General features: G+C 40.4%; 1 protein-coding gene across 2 annotated transcripts; it reads left to right on the top strand.

The window, feature by feature from the left end:
• Positions 1–2,655: 2,655 nt before the first annotated feature.
• On the top strand, positions 2,656–18,511 carry LOC311243590 (NACHT, LRR and PYD domains-containing protein 3). 2 transcript variants are annotated; one of them, XM_084332876.1, is made up of 10 exons: positions 2,660–2,758; positions 4,276–4,440; positions 6,867–8,487; positions 8,621–8,782; positions 8,883–9,056; positions 9,229–9,402; positions 9,654–9,827; positions 10,291–10,464; positions 11,885–12,052; positions 16,123–18,511. In XM_084332876.1, exons 3-10 carry the CDS (start codon positions 6,875–6,877, stop codon positions 16,190–16,192), a joined length of 2,709 nt encoding a protein of 902 aa, XP_084189002.1. In that variant the 5' UTR covers positions 2,660–2,758; positions 4,276–4,440; positions 6,867–6,874; the 3' UTR covers positions 16,193–18,511. The 2 variants fall into 2 exon arrangements, with proteins under 2 accessions (XP_084189003.1, XP_084189002.1); XM_084332877.1 differs by lacking the exon at positions 4,276–4,440 and having other exon boundaries at positions 2,656–2,758.
• Positions 18,512–19,302: the final 791 nt, after the last annotated feature.

The raw sequence follows: 19,302 nt of genomic DNA, 5'->3' as shown, positions 1-19,302 counted from the left end.
ATCTGCACCTCGATGCTGACCAGAAGCTGTCGTGGTATTAATTACCACTGCCCAGGTACGACGTCTCTGCCAAAAGCTCTACTGCTAGATACCCTCCGTGTATTGGCTTACTCTAACCCGTTTCTATCCTGTGCCCCAAAGGACCGCCGTCCCTGTCTGGACATCACCTGTTCCCGAAGAGGAACACCTATTCTCCCGCTGCCACCCAGCAGCTCCAGCGTCCCTGTCTGGACGTCACCTGTTCCCGAAGAGGAACACCTATTCTCCCGCTGCCACCCAGCAGCTCCAGCGTCCCTGTCTGGACGTCACCGTTCCCGAAGAGGAACACCTATTCTCCCGCTGCCACCCAGCAGCTCCCCCGACAAGCACCAGGACCGCTTGCTCGCTCACTGCCGCCATGGCAGCCACAGGACAGAACATAACCCCGTTCTATTTCCCCCCAATTCCTGTGTTGTTCAATTTCCATTAAACACCCTTGAAACCGCTCCTTTCTCTTCTCGTGTATTCAGCAATTGGGCTGTGCTCCAGACCCCAGTTCTCACACTGTGCTTAATGCACTACTGGAGGGGCTGGTTTTCACATACAGCCCGCTCCAGCTTATATTCTATATAGTCATTAGACTTTGGTATGTGACAATTGGGAATTCAAATAACAATAATAATAATAATAATAATAATAATAATAATAATAATAATAATAATAATAATAATAATAATAATAATAATAATAATAATAATAATAATAATAATAATAATAATAATAATAATAATACAAAAATACAAAAGAAACCAAGTAAATGTGGGCCCACGTTACCAAATAAAACCTACACTAAAGCCGGCTTATATTGTTTGGGGTACCCCTTAGACACTGGTCGTTAGCGTTCGCTTGAATGGACATTGCTGTGGGCACACGAGGTACCGTTCGTACTTAGCCAAGATGGCGGACCCACTCTTATCACCTCTCGTCCAGGTGACAATCGGGCGATCCCGCAAGCACAGCCAGCGGGCTGGGATGAACAGCATGGGCAGTGGTGAACTGGAGGAGCGTGCTGTGGTGGCGACCTCTGCTGGTGGGAAGAGGTGTCCTCTGCGGCGTCGGGGAGACGTCCACTGCGGCTGTTGTTTGATGCTGGCGCACAAGCTAATACTGTTTGGCTACCCTAAACACAGCTAAACTGCGGGTCTGAGTGCACCCTCCTGCTATCGGTTGTACTACTAACGCAACGTGGCTGACTGTACCACCGGTTTTCAGCGCCGCGCGCCCGGTAGTCTACTGGAGTCAGATGGAGCCGTTAGCAGCATGCTAATACACCGCACACTTACTACTATAACCCGTTAACTATGGACGTTAGTCCTTTGTTCTGTATCGCTTACTCACACACTATCGCTGGTACTTCTAGGATAACACGTCAACTAGCAAGTACTTCTTATCACCCATCACTCTCCAACGGGGCTCTTCAACATCACTCCTTCAACGGGGCTCTTCCTGAGCACACGCCCGTTGCGACTGTTCATGGTCAAGTTCACTGCCGAAGAGAGCTTCCTGGTGCTCTGGCTCCCAGGTAATCCTCTCTTCCTCGTTGCTTCCCTCTCTCCTCCGCTCCACCTGCCACCACTGCCCCCTGCTGGCAACCGCAACTGATCCCACTATAGGACCACTTCAGCACGGGAGAAAGATGCTTCAATGTTATGTTAGTGATCCATAATGAAGCCGGAGAAGAGTAGCACCTCACCTCGTTATTAGACCGGGCGAGATATCAAAAGGAACACTGTTTATCACACTTTATACACACACAGGGAAAGTAACAGTTAGTCAGCACTTCTGAATACTTAGCAGAATATTCAGGATGCTACACATGTATCAGGTACCTCTCTCAGACGTGAATACGGGCAGGCCTAGTGTGCCATTATTATATGGATGCCGTGGTTATGCACACGTGTGCCAATGTTTGATAAAGTTGAATCACCGAGTGGTATGATATCTGTTTACTTCATTGTGAGAAGTTTGATATCTCTTTTTATACAGTTCTTGAAGTGGTATTTATTGATGTGTGATAAAGTTTCCTTCATTGTGTGAAGTGCTATTTATTGACATTTGATATCATTCTCCTTCATTGTGTGAAGTATCACCAGGTTGCCGTGAATCAAACCCTGCCCGGTCAAGGCTGATTGGGGTTCCTGACATGAGGTTGAAGTGGGCTTATAGTATTTTTGTCCACCCTTTATATAATAAATACTATTGTTAAATTAACCTACACTCTTGTGTCTTTCTTAAAGCTAGGAACTTAGCGGGTGTAACATTACCAACCTGCGAGAACAGGCATTTAAAACCAGCTAACGTTAGTTAAACTCTGTGATACAACACAACAGGCAGTTACTTTCAATATAACATTATCTGTTGCAGTGAAAAGTTTAAACACAGCATAGACCACATACTCTTCAGCTGAGCAGAACTCTTCATCCCACATAATAAAAGGTAACTTCTGCCACCTACTGCTCATTTAGAGAACTACAACCAATTATTTGGAACTTCCTGGATTCACTGTACTCTGTCTTGATTGGTAGATATAGCGTCTTTATTACTGGATCGTGTTGTTTTGTTCATGCTCTATGAAAGTAGTGAGTTGAATGGGCGTTTCCTAACTTTTGCAAAACCGAAAGATTGACTTAACACTCCATATTCTACTCCATTGTTACATTCCACTAGGAACTGACTTGGTATAGACACACTTATATAATTCAACAATATTGCATCTGAGGTAATTCCACTTTCTAATACTTTGAAAATGTAGAGGGTGCAGTGAGGCTATGTGGCACATAGGGAGACTGACAGATTACTACTGTACGCCTAGCAGGAATGGAAAATAACGAAATACTTACTGTAGGCCTACTGGCAGTTTTGAGGTAGCATGCTTGTTTTACATTTCCTGACTTCTTCCTGTATGAATACTTCTCCAAGTTAAAGTTATACTTCTCCATGTTTTTGTGTTTCACTCTGATTAGAAGACACCATCAAGGTTAAACACACCTCCAAATGTGGATTGTAATGGTACATGGAAAGATAGCAGTCGATTCAGAATAGTACAGCATGTTCTGTTTACTGAAGCAAAAGGAAGGTTGAGACAGAATATTTTGGTGGGAGGGAGGGGGATTAGGAAGATTCCAAGGGCCCCTAACTGGTCCCTAAAAATACATATAAATAAGAATAAATTATTTAGGCTGGACCAGACACTAGCAACAACAACTAGAATCTGACAGAAATCTTCAGATATCAAAAGTTATTCATACTCACAGTATGACTTTTTCGTGTTCTTCTTGAGGTCTTAATGCTCTCTTCTGAGATTTTAGAAAATTCTTAAGTGGTCAAAATGGTCTGATATTGCACCAAAGCTGTGTAACTAATGGTATAAATCCAGCAACTTATTATACATAAATATATATACGACACGTGACTGAGTATCGCGCGAACGCACATTGATGCCAACTGCCAAGTGTGGAAATGTTCAGTTCGACAGACATAGAGTAGTTGAATGGGATCAGCACTCTCCCTGTTTATTTAACCCTTATGTGGTGTTAGGGTCTCCAGCGACCCGTTTCAATGTTATAATAATATGTAATAACTACGCATGTAGTTGATTTTATTAGAACAAGGCTTTATGATATTTACATTCCTTTACAGCTTTGGGTAGGGCGTTCCACATTGATGTGGCATAATTGCTAAACGTGTTTAGTCCCTTGTTTGAGCCGAATCTGGGTTTAACATGATTTGTGGAGCTCCCTCTGGTGTTGTGATTGTGGTATTCACTGACCTTTGGGAAGTATTTTGACATGTACATGGGTACCTTAGTCGTGTAGTAGTGTATCTTGTAGACGTAGACCAGGCCCATTGCAAGTTGCTGTACTCTGTCGTCTACTCTAAAAAAGCCATCCTAGGTTGTCAAAGTGGGCAGGGGTGAGGTGGGTTCTAGGAGTAAGGTCAAGCAGTAGTCTGGTTGTATTGTTAACTAGCTATCGTTTGTTATATTGGTTGATTCCGTCAGATAGGTTGTATATTTGTTATTGTTGTAATACGGTTTACAGAAATCTGGCACCAAGCACAATGGGGGACCCTGATGTAAACAAGATGAAAGTCTTTCTCTGGTCTGCATCCCCTTAACAATTGTGTGTATTGAGCTGTACTGTATTGTACGCATTCTGCAATCTGTTAATAAAGTTTTCAATCAATCAATCAATAGAACGCTGGTATTCTGACGCCTGACCCTTCCTTCTTTTATAGTTCCCTTGGTCTTGTGTAGCTCACGTGACGAATTACAGGAAATGAGACGAACTTTTCATTCTGAGGTGCCTCTCCTCTCTGATACCGTGCACTACAGAAAATAAAGCATTCTGTTTTTCCGTGGGGAAAACTCCAGGGACATTCTACACGAAAGCATTTGACTAAGTAAGTTGAAGAAGGTATGGCCGTAATCAAACACACATGCGTTTTTCCCCACACATTGGTTGGTGAGTTTGGCCAATCAGCAACGCCGGGCCGCGTGAGACAATTGTCGGCTCAATATACGTTCTGCTAGGCAGCTAGGATAATAACAATAATACTTCCGCTCCGGTCGGTGGGCTTCAAAATAAAGGTCTAAAACACCGGAAAAGCTCCGGTCGGTGGGCTTCAAAATAAAAGTCTAAAACACCGGAAAAGACGTTTATTTTGTACAGCGTTTTCCTCCACGAGTACTCGAGTACATCATGTGATCAATCGATCTGGATTATTTTTGCCCATCCCTAGTTTATCCTGTGCTGAAGTCTCCATTCCAATAGAGATAGTATATATTTTGGTGTTTATTTGGAACACTGCCTTTTTATTTATTACTTTTCCACAGTTTTTTCCTCATACTAACATTTTGTACATGGTACCGTCCGCAAGCTACATTAATAATACATGTACATGTTAAAAGGATGACACAAAAAGCCAGACAGAGGGCTTGTTTCCAGTTTCAGTTTGTTTTATAATAAACAATCAAACTGAGCATTTTTTTATTTAGGATATTTAAAATGTCTTCCAATGTTAAATAAAGGTTTATTGCACTTTGAAACGGTTTCCTTGCATTATTATGCTATTATTATATTAGTAAAAAAAAATAAAAAGGTTAATTGAAAACTTTTGGGAAATACACTGTACCGAAAAAATACCGAACCGTGACTTCAAAACCGAGGTACGTACCGAACCGTGGATTTTGTGTACCGTTACACCCCTAGAAGACATACATCCCCAAGGGTATCAATCAAGGAATATCTTGTGTAATCTTATCTTAAATAGGCTATACAATTATAGTACAGTAGAAACAGTTAAAAATAAGCAGTGTAAACAATATAATTAACTCTGACTATGAGCAAGTAGGCAGTGTAATCAAAGGTGCAGATGAGGGTCTGTATGCCCTATCAGTTATATTATACATTACAATAAATATGGTAAATAATAACACTTAGAATCTGAATATATACTATGAGTAAGTAAAGTATACAATACACAGCGTTTTGAATAATGACAAATATACCAACACAAATGTAGTTTGTAATTTGGTGTCATGACTTGTGAATTTGTAAACAAGTCACAATGGAACAGTCATATGGTTTTCCAATGTTTTACTTAGGCTACTCTATCACTGCACAGAAATTAGGCATTTTCTTTTTAAAGTGGTTGCCAATGGTTACATGCAGCCATGTTGGAAGAGAGACAACTATACAGACATTCCGTACAAGGCCTATATTGGGTTTTAAAAAAAAAAAAGCATTTGAAAAACTCAACAGCAAGGTAATCCTGTTGATTAAACAAAACAAGTTGTGAACAGTTTCATTGAGAAAAATGTTCTACTAAAGTGTACCTGCCCATTTTAAATGAAGCTGTTGTGGGTTATGTTGAGTAACCTCGTGATTTCTGGAAATAGATGTTGCTGTTGATTTTTAAATATACTATTTGTGTTGGTGCTTGGAGCACCACAAACCCAATGCCATTCATACATGTGACAGTCTGACAGACTACTATTCAATCAGGATATTTCCACTTTTAAGGTTCAGATTTTTGGAACCCTAGTCCTACTTACCATCCATGATGATCTGTAGAGTCCTATCCTAGAATGAATTAAATGAATGAATGAATGAAAACTTTATTTAACAGATTGCAGAATGGGTACAATACAGTACGGCTCAATACACACAATTGTTAAGGGGATGCAGACCAGAGAAAGACGTTTGTCTTGTTTACATCAGGGTCCCCCATTTTCAATTCATAGTGACATTTATGACATACACAACATACATGACATCATGACATTTATGGCATAGGGACATACATGACATACAGGTATATAGTACTGTTACATTTGTGACATATACGATATGCAAATATACCGAACAGCACCCCATGCTGTTCCTTATACTAGCTCTGGCTAGTTGGCCACAAACAAATGCAAAGTCAAGGGGTCAAGCTACTGTCTGTCCATTGTCCAAGTTAACTGAAGCTAACTGAAATCTACTTTGTGTGCACTGTGGAGTAAATGTAAGTTCAGTCAGTTTGCACAGACGGCAGCTTGACCCCATTGACTTTGCATTAGCTTGTGGGGGTACTGGCTAACTAGCCGGAGCTATTATGAGGAACAGCATGGATTGTGCTGATATAGGATTCTGCCAATTGAAAATATCATTGGTCAGTAGGAAATAGGGCCAGGGTCCTGTTAATTAGATTTTTCAACATAGAGAAATGCAGTTGATTGTACTCAGAAAAGCATTTATCCTATACAAAAACAATGTAATTATTAGTGCATGCATTTGTTTTACAAATGTTTTCCATCAATATCTTTTGTTTTCTCTCGACAGTCTACACGATGCACAAAGAAGCTTTGCTAGCGTATACCCAGAGGTCAAAGGGCACATCAACTCTTCTTGGCGGCCAGTTGCCAAGCAACGTAATCCATAACAACCAGTACATATCCGTCTTGGCTGATGGGGCTCAAGTGTTGGAGTTAGACATGCAGGAGAACCCACCGTCTCTGGACCTCTTCATCCACACTGCACTGTCTGAAGAGAGGGAGAACATCAAACCAGTGATAGTGGTTGGTCCGGCAGGATATGGTAAAACAACCGCCTTGGAGAAGCTGGTTGTGGACTGGGCCCAAGGTGAACGTTTCCAGAACTTCTCCTACGTGTTCCATCTCCAGGTCAGAGCGCTGAATGCTTGCGACGGGCCGGTCTCCCTGGAGACTCTCCTGTTGCAGCATCACAGTCATCTCTCTCCCGAGTCCATGTCTCTAGTCCTTCAGAAGCCTGAGACTCTTCTGTTTATATTTGATGGACTGGATGAGTATGTACACAGCCTGGACCCTACAAAGCACATGCTCTGCTCTGACCCCGGCCAGTCTGCCTCAGTCTCCAGTTTAGTGGCTAGTTTGCTTCATGGGTCACTGCTGAAAGGAGCTGTCTTTCTGTTGGCCACCAGGCCTGCGGCTTGTGGGACATCTCTGGACTGCAACAAGGTGGAGTTGCTGGGTTTTCAGAAGCCCCAGAGGAAGGCCTACTTCAGCCAGTTCTTCACTGACCCAACTGTTGCCAACAGAGCACTCTTGAACATGGAGACTACATTAGGCTTTTATGATTTCTGTACCTCCCCTAGATTTAGCTGGACAGTGTGTTCTATTTACAAGTCTTTGCTGGATGCCGGAGAGAGGCTTCCTCAAACCTTAACCCAGCTGTGTGAAAGTGTCACGGTCCACCTGATTCAGGCACTCTCGTTGAAGGAGACACATTCCAGAGATCTGGTGTCTGCCCTGGGTAGGATGGCTTCACATAATTCTCTCAGCCAGGACGCCAAATACACCAAAGAGGAAATGGCCTCCTTTGGTCTACAGCAGTTCCTTACCCCTCAAACCAAACTGGACACTCTCCTGCAAGTGGACGGAGACCCCGAATCGGAGGGATGCCTCTACTCATTCCACACCCGGCTCATGCAGGAGTTTTTCTTGGCGGCGTCTTTCTACGTGGACACGTCAACGTCCGAGAGTGTGAAAGGGATGTTGGAGAAGCATGAAGGCTCTGTAGACCTTCTAGATGTTTACCTGTCGGGGCTCTCGGAACCCACTCAGCGGAAACCACTTGAAGCCCTGGTGGGAGAGTTTGACTCTGATCGGATCACAGATTTCAAACGCTGGCTGAAAAGCTCTTCTCAGAGGGCAATAGAAGGATACGACAAGAAGAAACACCTCCGCTGCTTTCGTCTGCTTCATCAGAGTCAGAGCCAGAGTCTGGTGAAGGAGATCGTTGTCGCTTCAGCGCGGATCGGCATGAGCTACGGAGGTCTGAGTTTGCAGGACTATGTTGCGCTCAACTATGTGGCGGTGAGCCTCGGGGAGATGGACCAGTTGAATCTGTACAACACAAAGGCTTTGACGGAGGAGCAAGCGGAGATCCTGGCCCCGGCCATGTGCCTCTCTCAGAAGATCATGTAAGCCATTTAGAAAACCAAGAATCTAAATCTGAAAATCAATGTGTACTGTGTAGTCATGAAAATATCTAACTTTACTTTGGAATAATCTGTATAATCTGTATATCCAACATATTCTCTCCTGTCTCCCTAGACTGTCACAGAGCTCCCTCTGTGCTGGTTCTATCTCTCATCTGGCCTCAGCTCTCAGCAAAGGAAGGACCACAGAGCTGGATCTGGCTACGAGTGACCTGGGTGACGCAGGCCTCAAAACTCTCTGCAGTGGACTGAGAGACTGCAAGTTACACACGTTAAAGTGAGACTAGCTTGACACGCGCCATTAATGTTTGTGGGAAAACCGCTATTGAAGCCAAACAACTTAATTAACCGGTTCAACTAAACATTCTTGTTGTCAGAATTCCATCGTGCAGGCTGACGGAGGCTTGCTGTGGAGCCCTGGTGTCTGCTCTGACCTCAGGCACCTGTGAGCTGCGTGTGTTGAATCTGTTTGCTAATGCACTCCGGGACCAAGGCCTCAAACAGCTGTGCCGAGCACTGCAGAGCCCTCACTCCAAGCTACAGGAGCTCACGTATGTACCAACTGTCGACTGGACCGTAAACACATTTTAAGATCTTCCTCTCATCAATACAGCTACGGAAAAACGTTGTTTTGTTTGCTTTAGATTTTGCCAGTTATCGAGTTCTGAGCAAATACCTTTTACCTTTGTGTATTGTTGTGTGTCTGTTTTCCTTCATGACCAGGCTAGACAGCTGTAAGTTGACTGAAGGATCCATGGAAACCTTGTCAAGAGCCTTGAGTTCTGGCCAATCAGAGTTGAGAATACTAGACCTGAGACGGAACACTGTTGAGGATACTGGAGTGGATCATCTGTCTAAGGCTCTACAGGACCCACTTTGTAAACTGCAGAGCCTCATGTAAGTCCTGGCTTGACAGGATCACATTGTTGTTGTACATCATGTTCCTCATATGACAATACTCCATTTAGAAAATAATAAAAATATTCTAAGGAAACAGTTGACATACATTTGAATGCACTTGTTAGGGTGGATGAGACTGACCGTACCTTGTACTTCTATTTTAGTTTATACTAAGACTTGTTGTCCAGACATGTAGACACCTGTAATAATATTTCATGTGGTATGTAATTTCCTTCTTCTCTGTGTAGATTGTTTGAGAATGGTTTGACAGAAGGTTGCTGTGCTGGTTTGGCTGAGGGCTTGCGGTCAGAGAACTGCTGTTTGAGAGACCTGGATCTTTCAGTGAATGAATTGGGCCAGAAGGGGGTGCTGGTGCTCTGTGAGGCCCTCGGGAAACCCGGATGCCCACTGGAAAAACTCTGGTATGGGTGTTTTGCTGTACTCAGTTTTGACTTTAGTATCAATTTATAACCTACAGTATGTGAAACTGACATTATATAGTAGAGTCATCTGTGCTCCAGCAAGAAAAGAGGTGCTCTTGTAAATGTTGGATATTATAAAGAGGATAGTGTATGATGAAATGTCTGTTCTTAATCAATATATAGACATTTGGATGGTAAGAGAGTTATATAGGGTCCCAGTCTGTAGCCTCATTTGTCAGCTGCATAATCTGCACCATTGTGAAACGAGATGCTTACCTTTGTACATTGTCTAAGACAATGTACTAAGACAAGTAATCACCTGCTTTTCCAAGAGTATCCGTTATGTTATAGGATTATTTTTTACAGTAAATGTAATTGTTTAATCAGCAATTTTTGTAATCAGATTACTGTAATCTTGTCATATAAGCCTGAAAGCCTGAGTGTGACCTTTACTCCTTCGTAGCTTGGTGCGGTGCGAGTTGACCGAACCGGTGTTCAAGGAGCTGGGATCGGTGCTGAGCAGCGGGTCTTCTCAACTGAAGTCCTTGTCTGTAGCCTGTAATCCTGTGGGAGACCAAGCGGTCAAACACCTATGGAGTGCCGTAGCAAACCCCTGCTGCCTCCTGGAGGACTTGGAGTGAGTCACGCTTCTTAAGATCACAAAACATCGGCAGACACCGCTTTCTAACTGATCAATTTGATGCACAATAGACATTAGCCTGTATTCATAGTATTCTCATCTCATCTATATATATTCAGATATAAATCATAATAAAACGAACAGATATAAATCATGACAAAACAGATATAAATCATGATAAAACGAACAGATATAAATCATGACAAAGCTAACAGATATAAATCATGGTAAAACTAACAGATATAAATCATGACAAAACTAACAGATATAAATCATAATAAAACGAACAGATATAAATCATGACAAAGCTAACAGATATAAATCATGATAAAACGGACAGATATAAATCATGATCGATTCACCTGGAGATTCATAAGCATATTAAATATCCAGGTAGGGAAATACACTATGGAGGACTGAAGGTGCATGCCTGAAAATCTATCAAATGTAACATTTACATTTCACATTTAGGCAATTAGCTGAACGCTTTTATCCAAGGCGACTTACAAGTTCTGTACAACAAGTCAGCAGGAAGGGTACAACTCCAGTCAGCTAAGGGTCAGTAACAATGTTTGTCAAACAGTGTTGAACTTGAGTGCTACAGTCTTGAGTGGATAATAGTGTAGACATATTAGTGTGTTTTTAGTTGACAGCGAAAAATTGGGCTGTGATGGTTTCAGCTGTCCTGACTGTGATGGTTTCAGCTGTCCTGAGTGATGGTTTCATCTGTCTTGACTGTGATGGTTTCAGCTGTCCTGTCTGTGATGGTTTCAGCTGTCCTGTCTGTGATGGTTTCAGCTGTCCTGTCTGTGATGGTTTCAGCTGTCCTGTCTGTGATGGTTTCAGCTGTCCTGTCTGTGATGGTTTCAGCTGTCCTGTCTGTGATGGTTTCAGCTGTCCTGTATGTGGGTCGTTTGTTCCTCCATTGTGGAGTGAGAACAGAGAATAGCCTGCTTGTCTTTGATGACCCCCCCCCCCCCCGGAGAGGACTGAGTCACAATAGCGCGAACGCTCAACGGTGGCCAGTGTTGGAAAGTAATTGCTTGACATAATGTGACGCACTAACAAAACAAACCTTTGAAACAATGTAACTGATCTGCCAACAGTTCTTAGACAGGCCAAATCCAATCGTAATCTAGTGGAACGGCGTCAGTGTTTTAGAAGAAAAGGTACCCAGATGTACCTGGTCTGATATATCACCTGTATTTCATTACACAGGTCTGTTGACCTTGGCAACGCTGTTTGGGGCCATTATGAGTCACGTAATACAGTTGTAGTGTATAATTCCATAGTATAAATATTTATAGGCGTGTTGGACATTCTTTTGGCAATGGGAGTGGGTTTCTTCATCTTATCCTTAGGGCACAAATATCTTGTGTTTTTATTATAATAATTACAATCATCTGTTTTTTTTTAGCGTTGAAATGACCCAGCTGACAGATGCCTGTGTAGGTGACCTGTGTGCTGCTGTGGAGGCCAGCGGTTCTCTGAGGTGCCTGGAGCTGAAGAACAACAGCCTAACAGACGCCTCAGTCCCAGCACTGGTCCAAGTCATGCAGAACCGCCACACCATGCGGAGGATGGGGTGAGTAGCCTTCATGAGGCTCGGGTGATAAACACCTTAACCCTTTCACTGCCACACGACAAAGGGTTAGCAGTGTGATAGTGAAAGGTTAACCGTATGTAGTGTGGTAGTGAAAGGTTAACCGTCTGTAGTGTGGTAGTGAAAGGTTAACCGTCTGTAGTGTGGTAGTGAAAGGTTAACCGTCTGTAGTGTGGTAGTGAAAGGTTAACCGTCTGTAGTGTGGTAGTGAAAGGTTAACCGTCTGTGGTGTGGTAGTGAAAGGTTAACCGTCTGTAGTGTGGTAGTGAAATGTTAACCTTCTGTAGTGTGGTAGTGAAAGGGTTAACACACTATGAATGGGAGGTAAATGATACGAGTCACGACACCACCTGTCTGAGGTGACCGGGACAAATTATTCACCAGGATCCACTACAATAGCCGTTTGAGAGAGAGCTGGTAGGGAGGGGGACGCCATATGGTGAGAGGACGTATGTAGGCTCATCAGTGTGAAACACTGAGAGACTAATGTGTTTAATCAGTATGAAGCACTGAGAGACGAATGTGTTTTTATCAGCTGAATAAGAGACAAAGTGACTAATGTGTTTTATCAGCTAAATAAGACACAGACTAATGTGTTTTTATCAGCTGAATAAGAGACAAAGTGACTAATGTGTTTTATCAGCTAAATAAGACACAGACTAATGTGTTTTTATCAACTGAATAAGAGACAAAGTCACAAATGTGTTTTATCAGCTAAATAAGAGACAAGAGACACTAATGTGGTTTTTATCAGCTAAATAAGATACAGACTAACGTGTTTTTATCAGCTGAATAAGAGACAAAGTCACAAATGTGTTTTATCAGCTAAATAAGAGACAAGAGACACTAATGTGTTTTTATCAGCTAAATAAAATACAGAGATTAATGTTTTTATCAGCTGAATAAGAGACAAGAGACTCTAATATGTTTTTATTAGCTGAATAAGAGACGGATACTAATATGTTTTTATCAGCTGAATAAGAGACAAGAGACTAATGTGTTTTTATCAGCTAAATAAGAGACAAGACACGAATGTTTTTATCAACTGAATAAGAGACAAGAGAGACTAATGTGTTTTTATCAGCTAAATAAAATACAGAGACTAATATATTTGTATCAGCTGAATAAGAGACAGAGACACTAATATGTTTCTATCAGCTGAATAAGAGACACTAATGTGTTTTTATCAGATGAATAAGAGACAGAGACACTAATATGTTTCTATCAGCTGAATAAGAGACACTAATGTGTTTTTATCAGCTGAATAAGAGACAGAGACACTAATATGTTTCTATCAGCTGAATAAGATACACTAATGTGTTTTTATCAGATGAATAAGAGACAATAGACACATGTGTTTTTATCAGCTGAATAAGAGACAGAGACACTAATGTGTTTTTATCAGCTGAATAAGAGAAGTGACACTAATATGTTTCTATCAGCTGAATAAGAGATACTAATATGTTTCTATCAGCTGAATAAGATACACTAATGTGTTTTTATCAGATGAATAAGAGACAATAGACAAGTGTGTTTTTATCAGCTGAATAAGAGAAGTGACACTAATATGTTTATATCAGCTGAATAAGAGACACAAATGTGTTTTTATCAGCTAAAAAAGAGACAGAGACACTAATATGTTTCTATCAGCTGAATAAGAGACACTAATGTGTCTTCATCAGCTGAATAAGAGACAATAGACAAATGTGTTTTTATCAGTTCAATAATAAACAGACGAATGTGTTTTTATCAGCTGAATAAGAGAATAATATGTTTCTATCAGCTGAATAAGAGACACTAATGTGTTGTTATCAGCTGAATAAGAGACAGAGACACTAATATGTTTCTATCAGCTGAATAAGAGAAGTGACACTAATATGTTTCTATCAGCTGAATAAGAGACACTAATGTGTTGTTATCAGCTGAATAAGAGACACTAATGTGTTTTTATCAGCTGAATAAGAGACACTAATGTGTTTTTATCAGCTGAAAAAGAGACACCAATATGTTTTTATCAGCTGAATAAGAGACAATAGACAAATGTGTTTTTATCAGTTCAATAATAAACAGACTAATGTGTTTTTATCAGCTGAATAAGACAAGAGAATAATATGTTTTTATCAGCTAAATAAGAGACAGACTAATGTGTTTTATCAGCTAAATAAGAGACAAGAGACACAAATGTGTTTTTATCAGCTAAATAAGATACAGACTAATGTGTTTTATCAGCTGAATAAGATACAAAGTCACAAATATGTTTTTATTAGCTAAATAAGAGACCAGAGACACTAATGTGTTTTTATCAGCTAAATAAGAAACTAATGTTTTTATCAGCTAAATAAAATGCAGACTAATATATTTGTATTAGCTGAATAAGAGACAGAGAGACTAATATGTTTCTATCAACTGAATAAGAGACACTAATGTGTTTTTATCAGCTGAATAAGAGACAGAGACACTAATATGAATAAGAGACTAATATATTTGTATTAGCTGAATAAGAGACAGAGAGACTAATGTGTTTTTATCAGATGAGTAAGACAGACACATGTTTTATCAGCTGAATAAGAGACAGAGACTAATGTGTTTTATCAGCTGAATAAGAGACAAGAGACACTAATGTGTTTTTATCAGCTAAATAAGATACAGACTAATGTGTTTTATCAGCTGAATAAGATACAAAGTCACGAATATGTTTTTATTAGCTAAATAAGAGACCAGAGACACTAATGTGTTTTTATCAGCTAAATAAGAAACTAATGTTTTTATCAGCTAAATAAAATGCAGACTAATATATTTGTATTAGCTGAATAAGAGACAGAGAGACTAATATGTTTCTATCAACTGAATAAGAGACACTAATGTCTTTTTATCAGCTGAATAAGAGACAGAGACACTAATATGAATAAGAGACTAATATATTTGTATTAGCTGAATAAGAGACAGAGAGACTAATGTGTTTTTATCAGATGAGTAAGACAGACAAATGTTTTATCAGCTGAATAAGAGACAGAGACTAATGTGTTTTATCAGCTGAATAAGAGACAAGAGACACTAATGTGTTTTTATCAGCTGAATACGAGACAAGAGACACTGTGTTTTTTTATCAGCTAAATAAGAGACAGAGAGACTAATGTGTTATTATCAGCTGAATAAGAGACAGAGACTAATGTGTTTTTATCAGCTGAATAAGAGACAGAGACACTCATATGTTTTTATCAACTGAATAAGGGTGGGTGGGAGGATTCCAGACATCAGTTCTCAGTTAATGGCATTTATGAGATTTCTGGAGAGCAGACTGGAATGTAGACCATCTCTCCAGAAAGAAGACCACTTTGTTTACAAAGCATAATCATATTCCGAGCTTTACAACACATTCATAGCTACAGGCTAAGGACATATAGTTTACTCTTTAACTTACTGGTCCTAGAAGGCAATTATCCCGCCCCCCTTTCCTCCAATCACTACTGTAGGCTTCCCTCAGACAAACCTTGGTCAATAGGCCAGCGAAGACGATGTCCTCAACACATGTCTCTTGAGACTGTGTCTGTATGCAGAAGCCATGTTGTACTTAGTCTGTATTCATCTGATTGTTTTTACATTCACATAATCCGTTCCAATACGAATAATGAGCTTTGAGAACCGTTTCTTGGTTAAATATACTGCGATACAACGTGAAGCGCAATTGCAAACACATCCTTGTGTGTTTCTGTATAGAAAATGTATAATGCTACTTGCAACTACTTTCATCAGTACATCTTCACAGTTGCAGACAGTTGTAGGCAAGTTGAAACATTTATAAATAGACAAGTTGAAACATTTATAAGTAGACAAATTGAAACATTTCTAAGTAAACAAGTTGAAACATAAGTAGACAAGTTGAAACATTTATAAGTAGACAAGTTGAAACATAAGTAGACAAGTTGAAACATTTATAAGTAGACAAGTTGAAACATAAGTAGACAAGTTGAAACATTTATAAGTAGACAACTTGAAACATTTATAAGTAGACAACAGTTTCTAACATGTTCCTGTCTATTCTCTTCTTTCAGCCTGCAGTACAATGACTTCAGTGAAGATGCCTTTGAGATAATGGACCAGTGTGGTAAAATTAGATACTGATAAAACTTGGATTATACAGAGACAATTCTTTTGAGCTGTGTCTCAAGAGCTAGCAGAGCTAGTCTGTATCTAGGAGTACCATTAGACGGAGATGGTAGTGGTTGCTATGTATCCCACAGTTATTTGCATTTATGAGGAAGTATTCTCAAAGAGCTTAGAGTATAGGAAGAGGGAAATCAGCTGGGAAAGTGAATGGGATGCGATGTCCTCGCTGAAAACTCAACGCCACATACTTAATGAAACTGACATGTGGACTGACATGTGGAATAGCAATCAACTGCTTATAAATGTCAGGAAGATCAATTTCAATATTGTACATTTTGTAACTTTTGTAAAAAAGGATCCGCTGAGTGACATTTCAAGTTTGACGAACAATGCCACTGACCCTTAGCTGCCAGAAATGTGCTCCTGGTGACATGTTTACAATCTGTAAGTTGCTTTGGATAAAAGAATCAGCTAAATGACTAAATTGTAAATTATTGTATTAGCAATTTTATGTCCCACTCCATTCATTTTGTAGAGTCCTAGGTCTGCTTATTTCTCCAGAGCTGATGGTGGAAGTTGCCAGGGATGACCAATGTCTGCCGTCCTATTATAGGCTAGAATGACTGGGAGTCAATTAGCCTGACAGAGAAAATCTAAATTAAAAATCTCAACATCTATACTACCGGTATCTGAACTATCTAGTCCACAAACGAGTCATGAAGCTAGTTTGCTACAATTCAGTTCATTTTAGTGGTTCAAAAACTCTCAAGCTCCACCCTCTTTTCCTGACCCTACTGTTGCTTTCCTCAGTCAAGTCAATAGAGGCATTGCAAGTAATGTTTGTCTCTTTCTTCCAACATGGCTGCCTGTAACCATTTGCAACCACTTCAAAAAAAAAAAAAAAGCCTAACTTCTGTGCAGTGGTAGAGTAGATTAAACACTATAAAAGCACATTATTACTTTTCCACTGAAACTTGTTTACATGATCCAGAAATAAGACACAGAATTATTACATATTTGTCGATATTTCTCATATCAACACATAGCAACCATTGTTTCTTCCAACATGGAGGACAAATAGACGTTATGTTAGCCACTGTTAATCTCCCATAGCTGTCACTCTCACACTCAAGACACTCTGCATGTTGAGTGTCACAAAAGCCCATGAAAAGCCAAGCTTCTTAGCTGCGGCTCGAGAGCTAACAGAGACCTTTCATAGCGGTTGGCAGGATGCTTACATTGTTTGAAATGTTTGTTTTGTTAGTGCATCAAAGTTATATCGAGCAGTTGCTTTCCAAGATGTACCATCAACCGTTCCCCTCTTTGACTCTTGTCTTATAATAGCCTTTTCCCCGGGGCTGGCTGCTGTAACACATCCATTCAAGCATTGCTAAGAAACTGCTTGCTGATCAAAATAAATACAAATGTTGTTCTTCCTGCTGCTTGAAACGGGCGGTGGCTAATGCATGATGACTTATTCTCAATGTTGTTCAGTGGCTGAGTACCGGCCTCAATGGCTAGCCAATGAACATAGAGCTCTGAATTTATAGTCAGTCAGTGCTGAAAGTGACTCGATGAAAGTGCCACAGCCTATGCCCTGGCACTCAAGAGTGACGATGAATAAAATGCACATACATTTGTTTGTTACATCCTGTATGTTTGTGTAGCAAGAGTATCTTAGATGTAGCAGAATGGCGGTAGGCGAGATAAGTTTCATTATTTGCATGCTGGCTGCATTATTGTAGCCATGGCTACACCCTTACGACCCTTCAACCGGAACAGGGTCACCGTCACAGAGGTTCACTTGTTGTCACTTAGTGGTAAGAGACGCACTGCGTCCAACATGAACAGTCCTCAATCAGTAGCTCATTGGCAAGAACACATACATGTACACTAGGGCTGACCCCTATTAGTCGATCGTCGAAAGGAGCCGTAGTCGACCAGCTCTTAAGTCGGAAAAAAAAATGTATAATATTATTATTATTATTATTTTTCTTTCCAAAAGAAAAGAGGCCTAGAAGCGTGGCTAACGCTAACTGCCTACGAAAACAGGCACAGAGGCACTGAAAGAGGATTTCACCCATCTAATGAATAATAATAAATAATTTAGGACCTGCTCAGAGGTCATCAATCGGCAACGTAATGAACACACTAGACTAGACTAGACAAATATCAAGATGTATCCATCAGTGGACCAATTGCATGCTTTTGCAGAGGACAAGAAGCCTTCAGTCGACTCCTTCAGACATTAAGCACCCCCCACAGCCCAAATGGAATGATACAAATATATATATATATATTACATTTATCTTTGTTTTTTTTTAAATATTATAATTTTTTTTTTGACCAATAGTCGACTAACGGCAAATTTTGGCCAATCATAGTCGACCATCCAAATCCTTAGTCGGGGACAGCCCTAATGTACACTAACTGCAGCTATATACCAAGGAAACTATCAAATAAGAGTCATTACGTCACTGTGTAGCGCGTGAACACACATTGGTGCCAAGTGTGGGAAACTGGCCAACATTGAATTAAATGGTAACACCATCTCCTCGTTTATAACATTTAAACAGGTTATTACCTCGGATGTCAGAATCATCAGCAATTTGTTGCATAGTTAACTAGCTAACGTTTGATATATTGGTTGATGTATATTTCCTCAGATAGCTGGAATATTTTTAATTTTAATACAATAGCACTGGCACCAAAGTCTGTCACCAAGCAGAGCATAGAACGCTTGTATTCTGATGTAATGACTCTTCTTTTATAGTTTCCTTGTTATAGAACGCTGGTATTCTGACATGACGACCCTTCCTTTTATAGTGTCCTTGCTATATACCAGGATGTATTCTCCTGGTCTTATCTCCATCTTATCTGGAATAAATGTTGCTTTCTACTGCACCAAACTGCTTCAATTGTGTACATCCAGGTATCCAGAAAGATGGGGTCGACGCTGAAGGCTTCCATCATTCATTTGCTCTACCATAATGGATTATATTCAAGTTGTCAATCCAATTAAATGCTCTATTTTCTATGCTCTATATCACGATTGTACTTGAACTTGACCACTTGGGAGTGCTGGATCCAATCGCCTCGTCTATGGGAATAGTAAACGGGGGAAT

Source organism: Notolepis coatsorum, assembly GCF_963971535.1.
Source record: "Notolepis coatsorum genome assembly, chromosome: 17".
Classification (NCBI taxonomy): Eukaryota; Metazoa; Chordata; class Actinopteri; order Aulopiformes; family Paralepididae; genus Notolepis; species Notolepis coatsorum.
This window is presented reverse-complemented; position numbering and strand designations above follow the sequence as displayed.

Coding starts and splice junctions, on each gene's coding strand:
- LOC311243590 (XM_084332877.1), top strand. CDS start 6,875: ATGCACAAAGAAGCTTTGCTAGCGTATACCCAGAGGTCAAAGGGCACA. Junction 9,403..9,653: donor TGTAAACTGCAGAGCCTCAT/GTAAGTCCTGGC, acceptor TTCTCTGTGTAG/ATTGTTTGAGAATGGTTTGA. Junction 12,053..16,122: donor CACACCATGCGGAGGATGGG/GTGAGTAGCCTT, acceptor CTCTTCTTTCAG/CCTGCAGTACAATGACTTCA.